Raw genomic sequence first — 19904 nt, 5'->3', positions numbered from 1 at the left:
AAATTATGGTGGAAAATAAGTATTTGGTCAATAACAAAAGTTTCTCAATACTTTGTTATATACCCTTTGTTGGCAATGACACAGGTCAAACGTTTTCTGTAAGTCTTCACAAGGTTTTCACCCACTGTTGCTGGTATTTTGGCCCATTCCTCCATGCAGATCTCCTCTAGAGCAGTGATGTTTTGGGGCTGTCGCTGGGCAACACAGACTTTCAACTCCCTCCAAAGATTTTCTATGGGGTTGAGATCAGGAGACTGGCTAGGCCACTCCAGGACCTTGAAATGCTTCTTACGAAGCCACTCCTTCGTTGCCCGGGCGGTGTGTTTGGGATCATTGTCATGCTGAAAGACCCAGCCACGTTTCATCTTCAATGCCCTTGCTGATGGAAGGAGGTTTTCACTCAATCTCACGATACATGGCCCCATTCATTCTTTCCTTTACACGGATCAGTCGTCCTGGTCCCTTTGCAGAAAAACAGCCCCAAAGCATGATGTTTCCACCCCCATGCTTCACAGTAGGTATGGTGTTCTTTGGATGCAACTCAGCATTCTTTGTCCTCCAAACACGACGAGTTGAGTTTTTACCAAAAAGTTCTATTTTGGTTTCATCTGACCATATGACATTCTCCCAATCCTCTTCTGGATCATCCAAATGCACTCTAGCAAACTTCAGATGGGCCTGGACATGTACTGGCTTAAGCAGGGGGACACGTCTGGCACTGCAGGATTTGAGTCCCTGGCGGCGTAGTGTGTTACTGATGGTAGGCTTTGTTACTTTGGTCCCAGCTCTCTGCAGGTCATTCACTAGGTCCCCCCGTGTGGTTCTGGGATTTTTGCTCACCGTTCTTGTGATCATTTTGACCCCACGGGTTGAGATCTTGCATGGAGCCCCAGATCGAGGGAGATTATCAGTGATCTTGTATGTCTTCCATTTCCTAATAATTGCTCCCACAGTTAATTTCTTCAAACCAAGCTGCTTACCTATTGCAGATTCAGTCTTCCCAGCCTGGTGCAGGTCTACAATTTTGTTTCTGGTGTCCTTTGACAGCTCTTTGGTCTTGGCCATAGTGGAGTTTGGAGTGTGACTGTTTGAGGTTGTGGACAGGTGTCTTTTATACTGATAACAAGTTCAAACAGGTGCCATTAATACAGGTAACGAGTGGAGGACAGAGGAGCCTCTTAAAGAAGAAGTTACAGGTCTGTGAGAGCCAGAAATCTTGCTTGTTTGTAGGTGACCAAATACTTATTTTCCACCATAATTTGCAAATAAATTCATTAAAAATCCTACAATGTGATTTTCTGGATTTTTTTTTCTTCTCAATTTGTCTGTCATAGTTGATGTGTACCTATGATGAAAATTACAGGCCTCTCTCATCTTTTTAAGTGGGAGAACTTGCACAATTGGTGGCTGACTAAATACTTTTTTTCGCCACTGTATCACGGAAGATCCACGTTATAGCTCGATAGAAATTTTAAGGCAATGTTCGCAGAGACTGCATTCACAGTAAACATTGCATATGTCGGCTCAATCGGAAATTACCTTTACATTTTAAATCAGATCTTCCGCGATACGTAGTGGATCCAGCCATAAATTAAATTCTACAGCACTGGATACAATCTCAGTACAATTTTGGATTAAATTGATGCTAGAAGGATTTTCTTGTCCCAGTTTCAAGGGTCAGTCAGAAAGACCAGTACCCTAACCCAGTACACAAAATACTACCTGACACACCCCTTATTGGTTGATTTTAAGAAATGGTTATTGACTGAGATGTCCTCAGTCTCATACACATCTTTAAAGAAAAGGACTACCTTAAGACATCAAATAATATTTGAAATTAAACTCAATTACAGTATGTTTATTTTGATAAGTGTTTTCATTTCACCTCTGTACATACACTTATTTTTTTTACTTTTTTTTTAACTGTTGATAAAGTTACATGTATGTGTGCATCTTCATCTTTATGGGTTGAACATAGTGGACGAGCATTTTAAAGAACAAACGAGAGCTACAAGAAATGTAAGAACACCAATTCCATTCATTTAAAAAGACAATACAAAATCCAGACATTTTTACATGAGCAATAACAATTTTCAAGTGCAAATACCATTATCAACTCTATGATACATCATAGCAAACGCATGTTTTTAAAAAAACTACAAAACAGAAACATATGATGTGTTCAGGTTGCAGGGACAGAGGGAGGATGATGAAGGAGAGAGGGAATGGTGTGTTGGGGTATGTGGGAGCAGTGAGCGCTATGGACTGTTGCTATTGACATCGAAATGCTGAAATTAAAAAGCAAACAGGATGATATAAATACTAATGGCAACTTAAGAAAACCATAAATGTAGCTAGGCTTTTTTTGGAAACATTCAAAGGGATACAGATAATGGCATTATGTGTGACGTGTATTAAACAGTTCCTCGTATGAGGTTTGCAAAGCTAGGCCACCCTTGTCTTACAATTTAGCAATGTGGTCAAAATCCCTTTCCCTTATCCATAAGCACATGTGCTTACAACTATCTAAAGGTCATGTACAGTAGCTTTTACTGTTTACACTGTTTAATTTCTCTTTTATATACAAAAAAAACCCTGAAAAACAACTAACCATCAGAGTTTGCAAGGGAAATCCATATGATGTTTAGGAGCAGTAATATATTTATTTGTCTTCAACGAGGGTTTGAGAGTGTTAGGATTACTTGTTATCATTGTCATCAGCTTTTACATTGACAATGCAATTGTTAGCAATAATTAAATTGCAATATTATTGTATTGATCAACTATATTGGTATTTCAACATTATTGTAGTGGGATGCTGAACTTTATTCACAACCCTAGGAGATCCAATAATATGTTCTCAATATGTGTTGGCAGATTTAAACATTGTTTTGTAGTATTTCTCTGGACACAGAGAGAGGAGTAACACAATGGAGACTTAATTCATTGCACTTATACAACAAAGGTAGGATGACAGGCTCTAGATCTAGTGCACAAGATAATAACTTGGCCTGCCGTGCAGGCAGTCTTTGGAAGAGCTGGTCTTATTGGGACAGAATCTGACATGGGCGTTTGGGAAGGAAGGGGGCTGGCTGGGGTCCTTGGATTAGGGAGAGGGTGAAGAGGACATGGGTGGAAAATAGTTTGGGGTCCTGCTCAAGTTAATTAGGATTAAAAGGATTCAATCCTCATCTAATTTATTTTCATTATTTACAAGATTGAAAGACAAATTCAATAAAATTGGTTGGTAGTCCACGGATGAAGAGACAAATGTGATGTGACTATCAATTTACATGAGGACAGGTGGTAGAATTGTATTTATGATGCATCTCTCTCAACTTTATTTTATATTAAAGCAGGAGTGTCAAACATACAGCCTGTGAGGAGGTCCAATCCGGCCCGCGGGTGGTTTGAGTAAAACAATAAAAACATAAACGTTAAAATGACTAAAACCAAATTGAAACTGTGTAGAAATGATAATGGACCTATATTCATACAGTTTCTTGACTGTGTCCAGATCGCTAATAATCACTAGACAGTCAGGGAGCATTGAAAATTCCCAAAACGATCGATAGAGGACAATATTTTGAAATGTTTGACAGCAAGAAAATATTTAAACAATTCAGTGCGGCCCTCCGGACCTTGTTGAAGACCGAATGCGGCCCCCGGAGCAAAATGAGTTTGACACCCCTGTATTAAAGCAATGGACTATTAGTGTGATGCGAGGTCAGAAAACACCAGAAAGAGAACTTGAGATTGAATAATTAAAGTGACCTTTTTAAAAGAAGCAGCAAACGTATGTCCCTCAAAGACATTTCTCTGTCTCTCTCTCACAGAGTCGTGTCCAACAAAGACATTTCTCTGTCTCTCTCTCACAGAGTCGTGTCCAACAAAGACATTGTCTGTATCACAGAGGCGTGTCCCTTAATTAAAACGTCTCTCTGTCTCTCCCTCACCAGTCATGGTCCACAGAGACATAGAGATATTTCTCTCTCTCTCTCCTGTGGCTTTCACAAATCTAGTTTTCTATTTATTTTCCAAAATGTCCATCACGTTCTGGAAAAAATTATAAACTACATTGTATGCGCTTTGTTAAGTTAACTTGGATATAGAATAACAGAAAATGTCTGAAGGTAGGGAACAGACAGTTATACAATCTGGAAAGAAGAAAAAAAACATAGAATAACTGTTTTAACAGTAATACCTTAACAAGAAGTTGCTCTAAGAGCTCAAATATAGTAAGGCTTTGAATGTTGTGGAATGTAACTATGACATGAAACTGACAGGTCCTTCTCCTTGAGGAGTGTTCATGGAGGATATAGATCTACAAAAGGTTATACATTTATCAAAACAGACTCGTCCTGGCATGGATAGAGCTGAAGCTGGAACTCAAGTGAAATACTATTTATTAAAGCACATTTACGATAACTCCGTTCCAGCTCTAAACAAATGTGACAAACATATTACCCTTGTAACATCCTTCTTCTTGTCTGACATAAATGCCACTACCGTTGTCCATTTTGTCAACACAGACTTAACATGCGTCATCTGAAATACGCACACATCCTTCTCATTGGGGATTGCTGTGAAAATGACATACAAGGTCATATATGCTAATAGAAACATGAATGACAACAGCAAAAAAACTAAGAAAGACACCAACATATTGTAGTGGTGATAAATATTCAGAAAGAAGAGATGAGCAAGACAGCCTGTACTGTACTTTGACTCAAGTTGGTTGACTTCAGAGACTGTATGGTTTTGGAGGAAATGAAACGGCTTAAAACCAAACAGATGAAGAAGATCAACATATGAGACTGCATAGTGAAGTGTGTCGTCAAAGCCTACAGTTTGAAAAAATAGAAGAAAAAATAGTAATTTTGTCAACTTGTTTAAAGTCCTGTGAGAGTTCGGTGTTTGGCCTGTACGAGGGGGCGGGGTCTGGTGCTTTAGGGGCGGGGTTTGGTGTGGCAACTACTTATATGGTCGCAAGAAGCCGGAGACTTTGCTGCTTATGAGGCGTATGAAGGAGCGCGGCAGCATCTCGTTGGACTCCCGAGTGGTGTACTTGAAGTAGTTGTTTGGGTGGGCCAGCACGTCGAAGAGAGTTTTAATCAGCTTTTTATCCTGATAGGAAGAAGACAACAACACAGCACACTTAAACAATTATATGACAAGTATACAATTATTTATTCAGAGAATACCTGACTTGAACATGAACATGACCCACGGAGGGATGCAGTAGTACGTATCTTAGCAACAGGCACTAACCTTTAGGATTTCTTGATGGTTTTCAGAGGCATAGAGTCGTCCATCCCTGACAATGTCCTCTACAAGCTGTTCATAATCCTCTGTAAATACACAAAAAAACATGATACATTAAACACCAAACATCTCAGAATCGGAGGACTTAACCACTCTGTTTCATCATTGAGAGTTCATGTGGTGGGTGAGAGTTTACCGTCATAAGTAACATAGGGGATCTGGAAGCCTCGGGCACTGTTAGCCTCGTTGGACTTGAAGTTGATCCAGAGTCTGCGGGAGCGGGCGGTGAAGGCGATGGGTCGCTCATACGTCTGACACGTCTCATAGGTGGTGATGGACGTGGCCGACCCTGGAAGAACGGACATGAAAGACAGAGAAGATTGACTAAATACTCTAACTTGGCATATTGGATTTATATTATGGTTGTGGAACACCACACTGGTTTATAGAGGAGGCTGGTCAGGGGAGGACGGCTCATAATAATGTCTGGATCAAATGGAATGGTATCAAACACGTGCTGGGATATATGAGAGGTTCTCACAGTTCTTCCTCATAACCAGTACGTCTCCACACTCATCCTCTGAGGGCAGGAAGATCTCAGGCACCACGATGAGGATCTTGCGCTTGCTGGGCGGGTTGATGTTCCAGATGCATTCCACGTTAGCTGGGTAGTTCCCGGGGTAGTTGGGGGACTCAATGTAACCTGTGAACTCGCCCATCTCTCCTCCGCATTCTCGGTCTAACATATACACACAAAAATGCACATTATTAGTGAATCCATCTGGAGCCTTGGAAAGAGAGACAATATTTAAAAAATAAAATAGATTTTCATTTGGCTGGATAAATGAAACATTTTTCAATTAGTCAGGTGGGGATTTCGGATACATTTTGATAATTTATGCATCCTGTATTTTGAATTTTATATTCTGAGAAAAGGCATGGACCTTTTGAAAGTCCAAAAGTGAAAGATTTTCCTTTTGAAAATGCATCCTGTATGCAGATAGCAGGTTTATACAATCAGGCCCTTACTCTTGCACTGAGAGACACTGGTGGCCCCATCAAAGTCTGTAGTGGTGTTGCCAGGACAGGTGATGCAATAGTTCTGTCTGAACTCTGTCTGGTAGGTGCCCAGAGGGCAACGAATACACCGGTGCACCGTAGTGTTGTAGTAGTGGCCAGGGGAGCACTGAACTGCAGAGAGGAGAGGGACGACGCATACACACATTTACAAACCAGATCTGAGATTAAATATTGAACCAATTGCACAAATCTGAGGATCTCTCTTGTGGTGATGTGTGTTTTGTCCTACATTTTTCATTTTAATCACCGGTCCCCACAGGAGGCCTTTTGCCTCTTGGTAGGCCATCATAGTAAATAAGAATTTGTTCTTAATTGACTTGCCTAGTTAAAGGTTAAATAAATATGATGGTTGGATAAACCACTGACCTTTGACCTCACAGTCGTGGAAGGAGCTGGCCCCCTCCCGCTTGGTGCTCAGCCCCCCTCCGCAGGGGAAGCATAGGGTCCGTCCCAGGTCTGGCTGGTAGGAGCCATACGGGCATGGCTGGCATGGTTTAAACCCATCACTGGAGTAGTACCCAGTAGGGCACTGACCTTGATGTAGACAACAGTGACAATAAACATTTTCAGTCAGATAGAGATGTACAGTACACTGTGCTACACTCCACTATAGGCTATTGCACAATGTTGGCACATGCAGACATGGACATTAGTGCGCTCTGCCATAAGGGGTGTGTATGTACCTGCGCAGGAGGAGATGTTGCGTGCCCCGGCAGGTCCATGCCCGTCACTTCCAGGGCACAGGTCACAGGCCAGCTGCCCCTCCCTCTCCTGGAAGGTGCCAGGTGGGCACTGGACGCAGCGCTCCTGTTCCCCGTGGTAGTATGATCCCGGCAAACATCTGACTGAGAGAATAGCCAGGGGGTCTCTGGTGAGAGAGCTATACAGACCAGTACATACACTGACACCAAACACTCCTGGCTCCAAACTAACTAACACAGCTCAGGAGATGTTTGTGTATTCAGTACATAAATACATAAGAGTCATAAATAGTCATGACAACGGATGTCAGCTTATGGTTTGTGTCATGACATTGTCTTGACTGTTTATAACATCTGTTATATTAGCATTATATCAGTTTCAGGCAGAGTCTGGTGGTGGTAACTAGTGACAGAGAAAGATGTCTGACTAACTGTTCTTACCACAGTGTCCGCTATCCTTCTCACGGCCTGGCCCACAGTTCTCATGGCCTGAGGCGACCTGGGGCAGCTTCTGGGCCACCTCATACTCCAGCCCAGCCACGCGGATCAGGAAACGGTCCTGGTTGATCGACTTCTTCAGGGCCTTGATGTACGTCTTCACTTGCTTTTCCATGCGCTGGCGCAGGCAACTCAGGTTACAGCTCCCTATGGGGGAGAAGGGGCAGTACAGGGCAATATTATCTGTAACTGTGCCAGCAGATCAATCAATCAATCAAAATATATTTATAAAGCCTTTTTTGCATCAAGTGCTTAACCCGGCCCAGACCCACAAAGAGCAAGCAGCAGCACAGTGGCAAGGAGGTATATCAAAGAGGACATCTTGTAAATCCCAGTAATGGTGTACAGACAGACTGACCTGTGGTGTCCCCTGGCTTGACCTCCGCCTCCAACTCAAGGGTGATGCGTGTCACTTCCTTGTTGGTGGGGTTGCGGGCACGACGCCCTTTGGTCTTCTTGGTAGAGTCACATTTGAGGTTGACAAACGTCACCAGGCAATTATTGCAGGGCTGTCCACCTCCTAGGGGCATAAATGTTACCTTGTGTCAGGAATTAGGATCCATTTGAGGTCTTTCATGGGTTAGTTAGGGGAGCACTGGTCTGTTAACAACAGCATATTAGACAGATTACTGGCTTCAAGGCACAATCACATTGATAGTTGCTATGTAGCGTACATAACAGCCCACAAACCCCCAAATGTGCTGCTTGATATGCACATACTGAATATAAGACATACAGAGAAAAATAATGCAGGTCTTTCTGTAAGGCCATCATTACCAAGGTCTGGCATGTAGGCCGGATGTGGCCCCTCACCTGGCCCCAGCGCTCGGCCCCTGTCCTCGGCCCGGCCCGTCAGCTTGGGGTGCAGGTGGCACTTGGCATCTTTGATCTTGAAAGAGGCAGTCTGCTTCACTGGAGGGGCCCCTGTCTCTACAGGTAAACAGAGCAGTGTAGGTGGATGGGTGTAAAGAAGGATTACACTTGAATAGAACCATTCAGTCCAAGAAACAGTGGCAAAGATAGGAACACGATACAAATACATTGATACTGACCACAACCCTAACCCTAGCTCCAGATATAGCCCTATCCCTAACCCTAGCTCCAGATATAGCCCTATCCCTAACCCTAGCTCCAGATATAGCCCTATCCCTAACCCTAGCTCCAGATGTAACCCTATCCCTAACCCTAGCTCCAGATGTAGCCCTATCCCTAACCCTAGCTCCAGATGTAGCCCTATCCCTAACCCTAGCTCCAGATGTAACCCTATCCATAACCCTAGCTCCAGATGTAGCCCTATCCCTAACCCTAGCTCCAGATGTAACCCTATCCCTAACCCTAGCTCCAGATGTAACCCTATCCCTAACCCTAGCTCCAGATGTAACCCTATCCCTAACCCTAGCTCCAGATGTAACTCTATCCCTAACCCTAGCTCCAGATGTAACTCTATCCCTAGCCCTAGCTCCAGATGTAACCTTATCCCTAACCCTAGCTCCAGATGTAACCCTATCCCTAACCCTAGCTCCAGATGTAGCCCTATCCCTAACCCTAGCTCCAGATGTAGCCCTATCCCTAACCCTAGCTCCAGATGTAACCCTATCCATAACCCTAGCTCCAGATGTAGCCCTATCCCTAACCCTAGCTCCAGATGTAACCCTATCCCTAACCCTAGCTCCAGATGTAACCCTATCCCTAACCCTAGCTCCAGATGTAACCCTATCCCTAACCCTAGCTCCAGATGTAACCCTATCCCTAACCCTAGCTCCAGATGTAACTCTATCCCTAACCCTAGCTCCAGATGTAACTCTATCCCTAGCCCTAGCTCCAGATGTAACCTTATTTACATTTACATTTACATTTAAGTCATTTAGCAGACGCTCTTATCCAGAGCGACTTACAGGAGCAATTAGGGTTAAGTGCCTTGCTCAAGGGCACATTTACGTCATTTAGCAGACGCTCTAGTCCAGAGCGACTCACAAATTGATGCATTCACCCTATAGCCAGTGGGATAACCACTTTACAATTTTTTTTTTTTTTGGGGGGGGGGGGGGTAGAAGGATTACTTTATCCTATCCCAGGTATTCCTTAAAGAGGTGGGGTTTCAAATGTCTCCGGAAGGTGGTGAGTGACTCCGCTGTGGGGGGGGGGTAGAAGGATTACTTTATCCTATCCCAGGTATTCCTTAAAGAGGTGGGGTTTCAAATGTCTCCGGAAGGTGGTGAGCGACTCCGCTGTGTGTGTGGAGCTAACCTTATCCCTAACCCTAGCTCCAGATGTAACCCTATCCCGAACCCTAGCTCCAGATGTAACCCTATCCATAACCCTAGCTCCAGATGTAACCCTATCCCTAACCCTAGCTCCAGATGTAGCCCTATCCCTAACCCTAGCTCCAGATGTAACCCTATCCCTAACCCTAGCTCCAGATGTAACCCTATCCCTAACCCTAGCTACAGATGTAACCCTATCCCTAACCCTAGCTCCAGATGTAACCCTATCCCTAACCCTAACTCCAGATGTAACCATATCCCTAACCCTAGCTCCAGATGTAACCCTAACTCCAGATGTAACCCTATCCCTAACCCTAGCTCCAGATGTAACCATATCCCTAACCCTAGCTCCAGATGTAACCCTATCCCTAACCCTAGCTCCATATGTAACCCTATCCCTAACCCTAACCCTAGCTCCAGATGTAACCCTATATCTAACCATAGCTCCTGATGTAACCCTATCCCTAAGCCTAGCTCCAGATGTAACCCTATCCCGTGGTCCTCTGTAGCTCAATTGGTAGAGCATGGAGCTTGTAACGCCAGGGTTGTGGGTTCGATCCCCGGGACCACCCATACGTAAAAATGTATGCACACGTGACTGTAAGTCGCTTTGGATAAAAGCGTCTGCTAAATGGCATATTATTATTATTATTATTATCCCTAACCCTAGCTCCAGATATAGCCCTATCCCTAACCCTAGCTCCAGATATAGCCCTGTCCATAACCCTAGCTCCAGATGTAACCCTATCCCTAACCCTAGCTCCAGATGTAGCCCTATCCCTAACCCTAGCTCCAGATGTAACCCTATCCCTAACCCTAGCTCCAGATGTAACCCTATCCCTAACCCTAGCTCCAGATGTAACCCTATCCCTAACCCTAGCTCCAGATGTAACCCTATCCCTAACCCTAGCTCCAGATATAGCCCTAACCCTAGCTCCAGATGTAACCCTATCCCTAACCCTAGCTCCAGATGTAGCCCTATCCCTAACCCTAGCTCCAGATGTAACCCTATCCCTAACCCTAGCTCCAGATGTAACCCTATCCCTAACCCTAGCTCCAGATGTAACCATATCCCTAACCCCAGCTCCAGATGTAATCCTATCCCTAACCCTAGCTCCAGATGTAACCCTATCCCTAATCCCAGCTCCAGATGTAACCCTATCCCTAACCCTAGCTCCAGATGTAACCCTATCCCTATCCCTAGCTCCAGCTGTAACCCTATCCCTAACCCTAGCTCCAGATGTAACCCTATCCCTAACCCTAGCTCCAGATGTAACCCTATCCCTAACCCTAGCTCCAGATGTAACCCTATCCCTAACCCTAGCTCCAGATGTAACTCTATCCCTAACCCTAGCTCCAGATGTAACTCTATCCCTAGCCCTAGCTCCAGATGTAACCTTATCCCTAACCCTAGCTACAGATGTAACCCTATCCCGAACCCTAGCTCCAGATGTAACCCGATCCCTAACCCTAGCTCCATATGTAACCCTATCCCTAACCCTAACCCTAGCTCCAGATGTAACCCTATCTCTAACCATAGCTCCTGATGTAACCATATCCCTAACCCTAGCTCCAGCTGTAACCCTATCCCTAACCCTAGCTCCAGATGTAACCCTATCCCTAACCCTAGCTCCAGATGTAACCCTATCCCTAACCCTAGCTCCAGATATATCCCTATCCCTAACCCTAGCTCCAGATATAGCCCTGTCCCTAACCCTAGCTCCAGATGTAACCCTATCCCTAACCCTAGCTCCAGATATAGCCCTATCCCTAACCCTAGCTCCAGATATAGCCCTATCCCTAACCCTAGCTCCAGATGTAACCCTATCCCTAACCATAGCTCCAGATGTAACCCTATCCCTAACCCTAGCTCCAGATGTAACCCTATCCCTAACCCTAACTCCAGATGTAACCCTATCCCTAACCCTAGCTCCAGATGTAACCCTATCCCTAACCCTAGCTCCAGATATAGCCCTGTCCCTAACCCTAGCTCCAGATGTAACCCTATCCCTAACCCTAGCTCCAGATATAGCCCTATCCCTAACCCTAGCTCCAGATATAGCCCTATCCCTAACCCTAGCTCCAGATGTAACCATATCCCTAACCCTAGCTCCAGATGTAGCCCTATCCCAAACCCTAGCTCCAGATGTAGCCCTATCCATAACCCTAGCTCCAGATGTAGCCCTATCCCTAACCCTAGCTCCAGATGTAACCCTATCCCTAACCCTAGCTCCAGATATAGCCCTATCCCTAACCCTAGCTCCAGATGTAACCCTATCCCTAACCCTAGCTCCACATGTAACCCGATCCCTAACCCTAGCTCCAGATGTAACCCGATCCCTAACCCTAGCTCCAGATATAGCCCTATCCCTAACCCTAACTCCAGACACAACCTTCTACCAAAGTCCTAAGAATGAGTCTGTTTCTGTGGGACACCGTACCTATGCAGCTCTGACTGCTGCTTGTGTTCAGTCTGGCTGGGGTTTTGCCTCGAAGGATGGGGATGCCACAGCTCACTGTATAGCTGCTGTCAGATTCTGCAAAGGATGAAACATATCGTTACAGCTTCAGTCAGAAGTAATTCAAATCAATAATAGCATATCACTTTAAGAGAATAAGAGCTGCAGCAATGTGAATGGACTTATTGTATGTGGATGTCACTACCTGCCAGATAGTGAGCCTTGGAGGCACAGGTGAGGGAGCAGCTCTCTTTCTTGCCCGTTTTACTGCAGGTCAGAGTGGTCTTGGGAGCTAGGCCAGTCAGACATTTCACCAGCTCTGGATGAACATAAAAACAACATCACACAATCATACACTACTCTTTAAAGGTGCAATATGCAGAAATCGCATATTGCATATGAATAGTTTGCCTAATTTCAGTTTACATGACAAAAAAAGCAATTAATAGTGTAGAGAATCATTGTACCATCTAAACCGCTGTGAAATATATTTTCAATAACCGCTTCTTAGACTTGCTTTCAATGAGAATGACAGATCTATAACTCTTATTTCTATGTGAATTTGGTCAGGTCGCCCAAAAAGTTACACATTTCCGCTTTAATTACACCATCCTTTCCATGACTTGGAACCAAACCAATGTTTCTATCTTCTGACCACTGGGTGGCGGTGTTGTTACATACCAATGCAGTCCTTCTTGTTCCAGTGAAGCTTGTATCCAGGTGGACAGGTACACTCGTAGCTGCCCAGAGTGTTGACACAGCCATATTTACAGCCACCGCGGTTTATACTGCACTCATCAATATCTGCAAAGGGAAACAGAGCGTTATGACCATGTATGTCTAGACACAGAGTCCAATACACTCTTTTACATTTTAGCAGACACTTATCCAGAGCGACTTACAGGAAAAATTAGGGTTAAGTGCCTTGCTCAATGGCACATAGACCGATTTTTCACCTAGTCAGCTCAGGGATTCGAACCAGCAACCTTTTGGTTACTGTCCCAATACTCTTAACCGCTAGGCTACTTGCTGCCCCACACTCATATGAGTGGAAATCCAAAACACACCAAACGCATAGACATATGCACAAACACTCACTCACTCCGTAAACCTGGTTGCATCAATATAACGGAGCTATCATGATAGATGAGAGAGAATAATCGAAAGAAACAAAAGAGAACGTGTTCTGACAGCTGCAAATCAACAGTTTCTGACAGCTGCAAATCAACAGTTTCTGACAGCTGCAAATCAACAGTTTCTGACAGCTGCAAATGAACAGTTTCTGACAGCTGCACATGAACAGAATTTATGTGAGGTCAATTCTACTGTTAGTGATCACTTCTACAGAAGATGAATGTGTGTTATGGTAAACCGGGCTGACTGCTCATTTGAAGTCTAATCCAGGGCATGTGATATCACTGCTCTGCATTTCCCCTTGGTTGGAACTTCAACTTCTCTTCCACCAAAGCTCACTCTCTTTGGGAATAATAACATTTGGAGGGACTTTGCAGAGCCAGATAGGAGTAAATTATAATCACTTTTTAACACACAGAAACCAAAACCACTCAAACCATACAGGAACCAGATGGAGGTTGCCTAGAAAATTACATTATTAGTGTGATGAGGGGGACAAGGCAAGGCGGTGTGGCTCGGGGCTGAGCGCTCAGCCAGGCTAAGTGACAAGGACACCAGCAGAGGAACACAGATAATGACAGTGATTGATGATGTGGCCTGCTGATAGAAAATGTTCATCCCTGTTCCGTACGGCGTGAATAAAAACAGTCTGCGAGCCTCCGCTGCTCTCTCCCACGATAGAGATGATGACTTCATCAAAAGTGTTTGGCTGGTGTTGAGTTGCCAGCTCCGCTCAATGCAAAGGAGATGCATCAGTCTGTCAAACAACTTGTCTTAAGTCTGAACATATTGAAGAACTCCATTTAAATAATAGAGAGAGGGAGATGGAGAGAGATTCACTTCTCTATGCCAACCAAAGTTTCTTTTTTCTCTTATTCTTCACAAGCTTGAAATGTGAATAGACTTTGAGTATACTTTTATCAACCCATCTCTAGAGCTAGCTCTGTCTGTTTCTGTTTCTGCATGCTCAGAGGAAATCAACTCATGTATCCCAGAGGCCAATGTGGGACAGGAACATAAGGAGGGAGAGTCAAAGAGAGAGAAGAAAAATACTTTCAGATTGGCATGCATGCTGAAAATTGTATGTGGCTGCTATCATCCGCTAGTGTCGAAGGCATTACTCCAATTCCAGGGGGGAACAAAAATAAATATGAAAATAAGCTAGCTCAGCCGGCGGCTCTTGCTTTCTTCAATAGACATCAATACCTGTCATCTCCCTGACACGCAGACACACATTCTTCTGCCCCAGACTCCGGTGAGACTGAGAGGCTGTAGAATAGGCTAATCACAGTTTGACTGTGAAGGTCAACAGTAGACAGAGAGCACCACGTCTGTAGAGCACAGATCTAGGGCTGTTAGCTATAATGGGGTACCTTGTCTCAAAGATAGGTTCTTTGGGACCTTTCTTGTCTTCATAAGTCTGCTCAATGCTTATCACGTGATTGTAACCGAGTCAAATAGAACATAAAATTGTTTCTTAATGATCAAATATCAACTTGGTTTTATGTAAACAACATATTGATTTATTCAGATGATTCATTCAGATCTATCTACTAGCGTGCCACCTCATATCATGCCTCTCACTTTAACGCCACAGTGTAACTCTAACATGTCGTTTTCCTAATGGCTTGGAAGAGAATGTCTCAGTCAGGAAAGTCTCTCTCAGATGTCAGCTGAAGCCAGTGATGACAGGCCTCCACACTTTCCTTGACAGCAGGTCACTGACCTTATAGGGGTTGTTTGGGGTGAGTCCATTGTTAAGCACTGAGCAGCAGTCTCTGGAGTGTTTGGCAGCTATATTTCAACTGATAAGCTATGGCGGGGAATAAGACAACCTTGGTCACTGCTGTAGAAGAGGAGGTGCAGGGGAAGCAACATACATTTCAGGGTTATCTAACAGTTCCGACAGCATAGACTAGGAGGTAAGAGGGAGGGGAGAGTCATTCATCATTAGGAGGACTCTACAATGGCACACAGATACACACACAACTCTTATGCCAGGCAATTTTCCTGCCCTCTCGATCCCTCTAATTCACACATATTACCACATTCCATGTCCTGGAAATATGCTATCATAACATTCCTGCATTGGTAGACCTGTCAAAACGAACAAGAATGGAGAATAAATAATTGCAAAGCTATGTGTTGGGTGTGTACATACAGTAGGCTCTCTCTCTCTCTCTCGCTCTCTCGCTCTCTCTCTCTCTCTCTCTCTCTCTCTCTCTGCTTATTTTTCTTGTCACTTCTGTCAGATCATAGAGAGAGTGACTTTTGTATACTCTGCACCCCCTCTCTCTCTCTCTCTCTCTTTCTAACCTACACCTCCTCTGAGAGGCCCTCAGGCTCTGAAGCCAGCAGCAGATTCAGAGTCGTGATACACAGACCATGAAAGGGCCGCTGAAACAGCCTGATGCGCTCAAACGGGCCCCCCTCTCTCTCTACCCTGCAGATCTGGCACACACCAGCCGCCTGGAACATGAGACTGCCTCCTTTATCTCTACCACACTGGAATAGATCAACAACTTTACCACAGCATCAAGCACATACCTCTTATAATAATTGTTTGTTTAAGTGCAACAGGTGGAGTCATGTGTGCTACTGTGTACTACTCAAGGCTAACGTGTCAGTCTTCCTCCACCTCGGGATTGCTAGCATTAGACTGACTGGTCTGGTAAGCAATATGAACTAGGGAGCCATACAAACAGGTTACAAAGCTAGCTGAAGTAATGATCATGAAGATTCACATTATTAGGGATAACTTAGCAGGAAGGTGTGGTTTCTAGAGAAAGTGAGGTGGACTGGGTGAGTAATGGTGCACAGAGACGTGGAGAGGGGGAATAAGTGTCACCTCACCTCCACAATGTGCCAGACCGTAGAGAACATAGCCTTTATGACAGAAGCACTGGAAGCTGCCGGGGGAGTTGACGCAGGAATGGTCACACGTCCGGTCAAAAGAACACTCATCAATGTCTGGGAAGAGGGGGAATATACAGAGAGACAGGTATGAGTTCACATTATTCACTTACACAACTTCTCAAAACTCATTTGAGATTTTATAATATAAACAAATCTATTTATGACAACTTGGATTATAAATAATTTGAAATGGGACCCAAAAAAATAAATAAATAATGTTTTTTAAATTGAATATCATTTTGTTTGGTATGAGACATTGGTTGCTAGTCTGAGCAGTAGCAAGACTGTTTCACCTACTGATAACAGGAGCTTTGGGCCATTTTTCAATTCCCAAATTACCTGTCAATCATTTCACTATACCACTGTTTCGTCCACTAAAAAATAACCATTTAATGAAACTTCTCTCTGTCTCACTATCTCAAATGTCTCATTATTGTGTTCTGTGGAAATCATTTGTCTGAGAAGCAGTCCTGCTTATCTAGGAATATGCTGTAACGTGAGACCAGAAAGGGTCATGAATCTGTCTGTCTAAAGAAGCTCTCCAGCCATCTTCCCTGACCCTGACCCCTGCCTCCCAGCCCCACCACCTTGCACTGGGTGCACAATAATAACTTCCTGTCTATTGTTACCTCCTCTATCCTTATTCCCTGCCTGTCTTTATCAGATAATTGGAACACCACTGGACTCTCATACATGTACCTCTAATATCACTCTCCATGCCTGTGAATACAATGGAACCCTGGCTGAGACCATTAAAATAATACAGGAAGTAATGTGGAGGACATTTGGGTTCGGTAGCCTACTATCCGATGTTTAAATGTCAGCAATTACATATGTCAAGTCCAGACAGCTTCTACAGAGAAGAGAGCTGGGAACTGGAGAGAACGGGGCCTAGTTACATCTTTACTGGACATTTAATTGGCTAAATTGAAAAGGATAGAAAAGGTAGGGAGGTTCCCAGGCATTTCATAGTCTATATTCTCCCCATCCTGAACCTTGTCTTACCTGACATTAAGGCACTGTCAGCCCAACATCAAAAGGATGATAATGGTTTGATAGTATACATTACATGGCAATTATAGGAATACTGCTAAAGCAAAAAAATACTGGGTTACCAAAAACCAGAAGGAATATCTTAACTTTGTCAGCTGCAATATAGGGATTTTTCTTTCTCTTTTTACCTTTTAGCACAGTGGACATCCCCATATGTTCGTATGTGAGGTGTAATCCCTTATACCATTGAACTCTGTCCAGCCTTGAGAGAGAAGCTACTAGTCTAGGGATGCGTCACAAATGGCACACCATTTCCTATTATTGCACTACTTTTGACCAGAGCCCATAGGGTGCCATTATATGGGGAATAGGGTGCCATTTGAGACACAACCAAGGAGTTTTGGCAAGCCTCTTGTGACAACACCTCCAACGAAAGAAGTGGGATTGGGTTGAGATTAAACACCTATCTTCAGTGTTTCAGGAGGAATACAGGGTGATGTCGAACATTTCAAAAAACCCTAAAAGGCAACTTGGCATAAAGAGTAGATATTCATCCAACTAAAGAAGTGGAAGTGATCTCCACTTTATGTTCACTTTGTGAACTCACTTTCACAATAACTTGAATGGAATCTTATAGTGTTACTGTTTAACACTGGGCCACTGAGAAATGAGAGATGATGAGTTTGATGTATTACCACATTGGTTTATTATTTTGGTGCTAAATAAAGCTAACTTTTACTGAGCTCTCAACTCCAGTCAAAAATAGAAATGAACTAGCATCATTTGTTTTGTTTGAAGGCACTCCTCTGGGATATTGGGATGCTAGCCACCATCTCAGGACTGGTGTTGACTGGGACATGCTTTGCTGCTGGGACATAGTCTATTCATCTCTGATCAATAGGATTCAATGGGAAGAAGAAACCTGCAGCGTTGTATTGTACTGCACTGTACAAAGCAAGGGATGGGCTTGGATGTGTCAGGATACCTGGGACTATGGTTGTTGTTTACCAGCAGGTACGGTGAGGTATGCGGGGGTTGGCAGCGCTAGAGGCCCATGTACGTGCAAGGGGCCACGGGACCAGAGATGAGGGACACACTGAAAGAACAGTGGCTGCTGTTTTTAAATAGAATACAGACAGAAACACCCTCGTCTTGCCCTTCAATCTGAACAATCTCACATTTCTGTAAGTGTGTTATTTATGGCAGACATATCGCCCTTACAGTGTAAGATTGAAAGAGAAAGATGAAAATTAAAAAACCTAAGGCCACAGGTTTCTTTCGACAATCCTCCTCCGTAGCAGACTCACAGTGTCCCAGACTGGCCTACGACTCACCCCATCACCTCCTCTTCCCCCCTCAGTTACACAAAATAACAATCCTTCAGAACAAATAAATGTTACAACAATAGAATGGTGAAACAATGCCTGGCCAAGGCTGTTTACACAGAGTAGATAAGGCCTTTATCAGTGATGCTCCTTCTGGGGGAGACCTAGTAGGATCTGATAACCCTCCTATTATGTTGTGGGTCAATTTGACCCGTTTCCACTTTTGCGTTGTCTAAAATACTAGTTAACCACTCTTTTTCGCCATGAAATTACATGACTTTTCCTCATTTAGGGTCATGAACCTAACTGCAAAATGTGGACACACTGATGTGTTGTGGAATGTCTGTGTACATTTTGTATACAAACATGATGTTGTGGGTCATTTTGACCCGGAGGCTTTCATGTGTATATATATTTGCACAGGTGCAAAACAAAAAAGTGTCTTTGATTTATTTTGTTTTGACTGGTCCTGGTTGCACTTTTAGAATTGTGTTTGGGTTAAAAAGGGCTTTCCCAAGCTTCTCCTCAGTGTGAGAGCAGCAGGTCCCTGACACAGACACTCAAAAATGAGCTCCAAAAGATTTTCAATCAATGAAGTCTTATCACAAATTCTGGACTGTGACAGTGAAAAAGAAGAAGAGGTTTCAGAGACAGAGGATATTTCAGAGATAGAGGACAATGCTGTTGATGATCCAGATTTTGTCTTCATTGAAGAGGATTCAGAGGAGGAGTCTGCCGTACCATCCCCTACATCAGATGAGAGACAGAGCATGCAACAAGCATCATCAAGAGAAGAGAAGACATGGAAGTCTAAAGATGGTCATATTGAATGGTCACCGTCACCACAACGAGGTCAAGGTAGACTCTCAGCTTCCAATGTAATAAAAATGGTTCCAGGACCTACACGATTTGCTGTCACTCGAGTCCATGACATACAATCAGCTTTTGAGCTCTTTTTACCCCAAGCAATAGAGAAGATTGTTCTGGACATGACCAACTTGGAGGGGAGCCGTGTGTTTCAAGAGAACTGGAAGCCACTGGATCGGATTGACTTGCATGCATACATTGGATTGCTCATATTAGCTGGAGTCTACCGGTCAAACGGAGAAGCAACGGCCAGCCTGTGGAATGATGAGAATGGAAGGCCAATATTTCGGGCAACAATGTCTCTACAAGAATTCCACATAATTTCTCGGGTGATTCGCTTTGATAACCGTGATACCAGACCGGGTCGACGTGAAAGAGACAAACTAGCTGCAATCAGAGATG

The 19904-nt window shown here is 43.9% G+C and overlaps 1 protein-coding gene across 2 annotated transcripts in view; it reads right to left on the bottom strand.

Moving 5' to 3' along the window:
* Positions 1 to 40: 40 nt before the first annotated feature.
* The window catches only part of LOC311149421 (signal peptide, CUB and EGF-like domain-containing protein 3), a 97330-nt gene continuing 77466 nt past the window's right edge, over positions 41 to 19904 (bottom strand). The window contains exons 10-23 of one of the 2 annotated variants that reach the window (XM_084186612.1): positions 16255 to 16371; positions 12949 to 13071; positions 12473 to 12586; positions 12250 to 12345; positions 8322 to 8474; positions 7903 to 8064; positions 7488 to 7691; positions 7029 to 7190; positions 6712 to 6879; positions 6295 to 6456; positions 5807 to 6004; positions 5462 to 5614; positions 5272 to 5351; positions 41 to 5127 (exon numbers count right to left, since the gene is read on the bottom strand). In XM_084186612.1, the coding sequence (XP_084042738.1) occupies positions 4975 to 5127; positions 5272 to 5351; positions 5462 to 5614; positions 5807 to 6004; positions 6295 to 6456; positions 6712 to 6879; positions 7029 to 7190; positions 7488 to 7691; positions 7903 to 8064; positions 8322 to 8474; positions 12250 to 12345; positions 12473 to 12586; positions 12949 to 13071; positions 16255 to 16371 (2045 nt within the window). In that variant the 3' untranslated portion in view covers positions 41 to 4974. The remainder of the gene's footprint in view (positions 5128 to 5271; positions 5352 to 5461; positions 5615 to 5806; positions 6005 to 6294; positions 6457 to 6711; positions 6880 to 7028; positions 7191 to 7487; positions 7692 to 7902; positions 8065 to 8321; positions 8475 to 12249; positions 12346 to 12472; positions 12587 to 12948; positions 13072 to 16254; positions 16372 to 19904) is intronic. The other variant, XM_084186613.1, reaches the window with a different exon arrangement.

Source organism: Coregonus lavaretus, assembly GCF_964263955.1.
Source record: "Coregonus lavaretus genome assembly, chromosome: 22".
Lineage (NCBI taxonomy): Eukaryota > Metazoa > Chordata > Actinopteri > Salmoniformes > Salmonidae > Coregonus > Coregonus lavaretus.
Note: the sequence above shows the minus strand (reverse complement) of the source record. Positions and strands in the feature narration are given on the sequence as shown.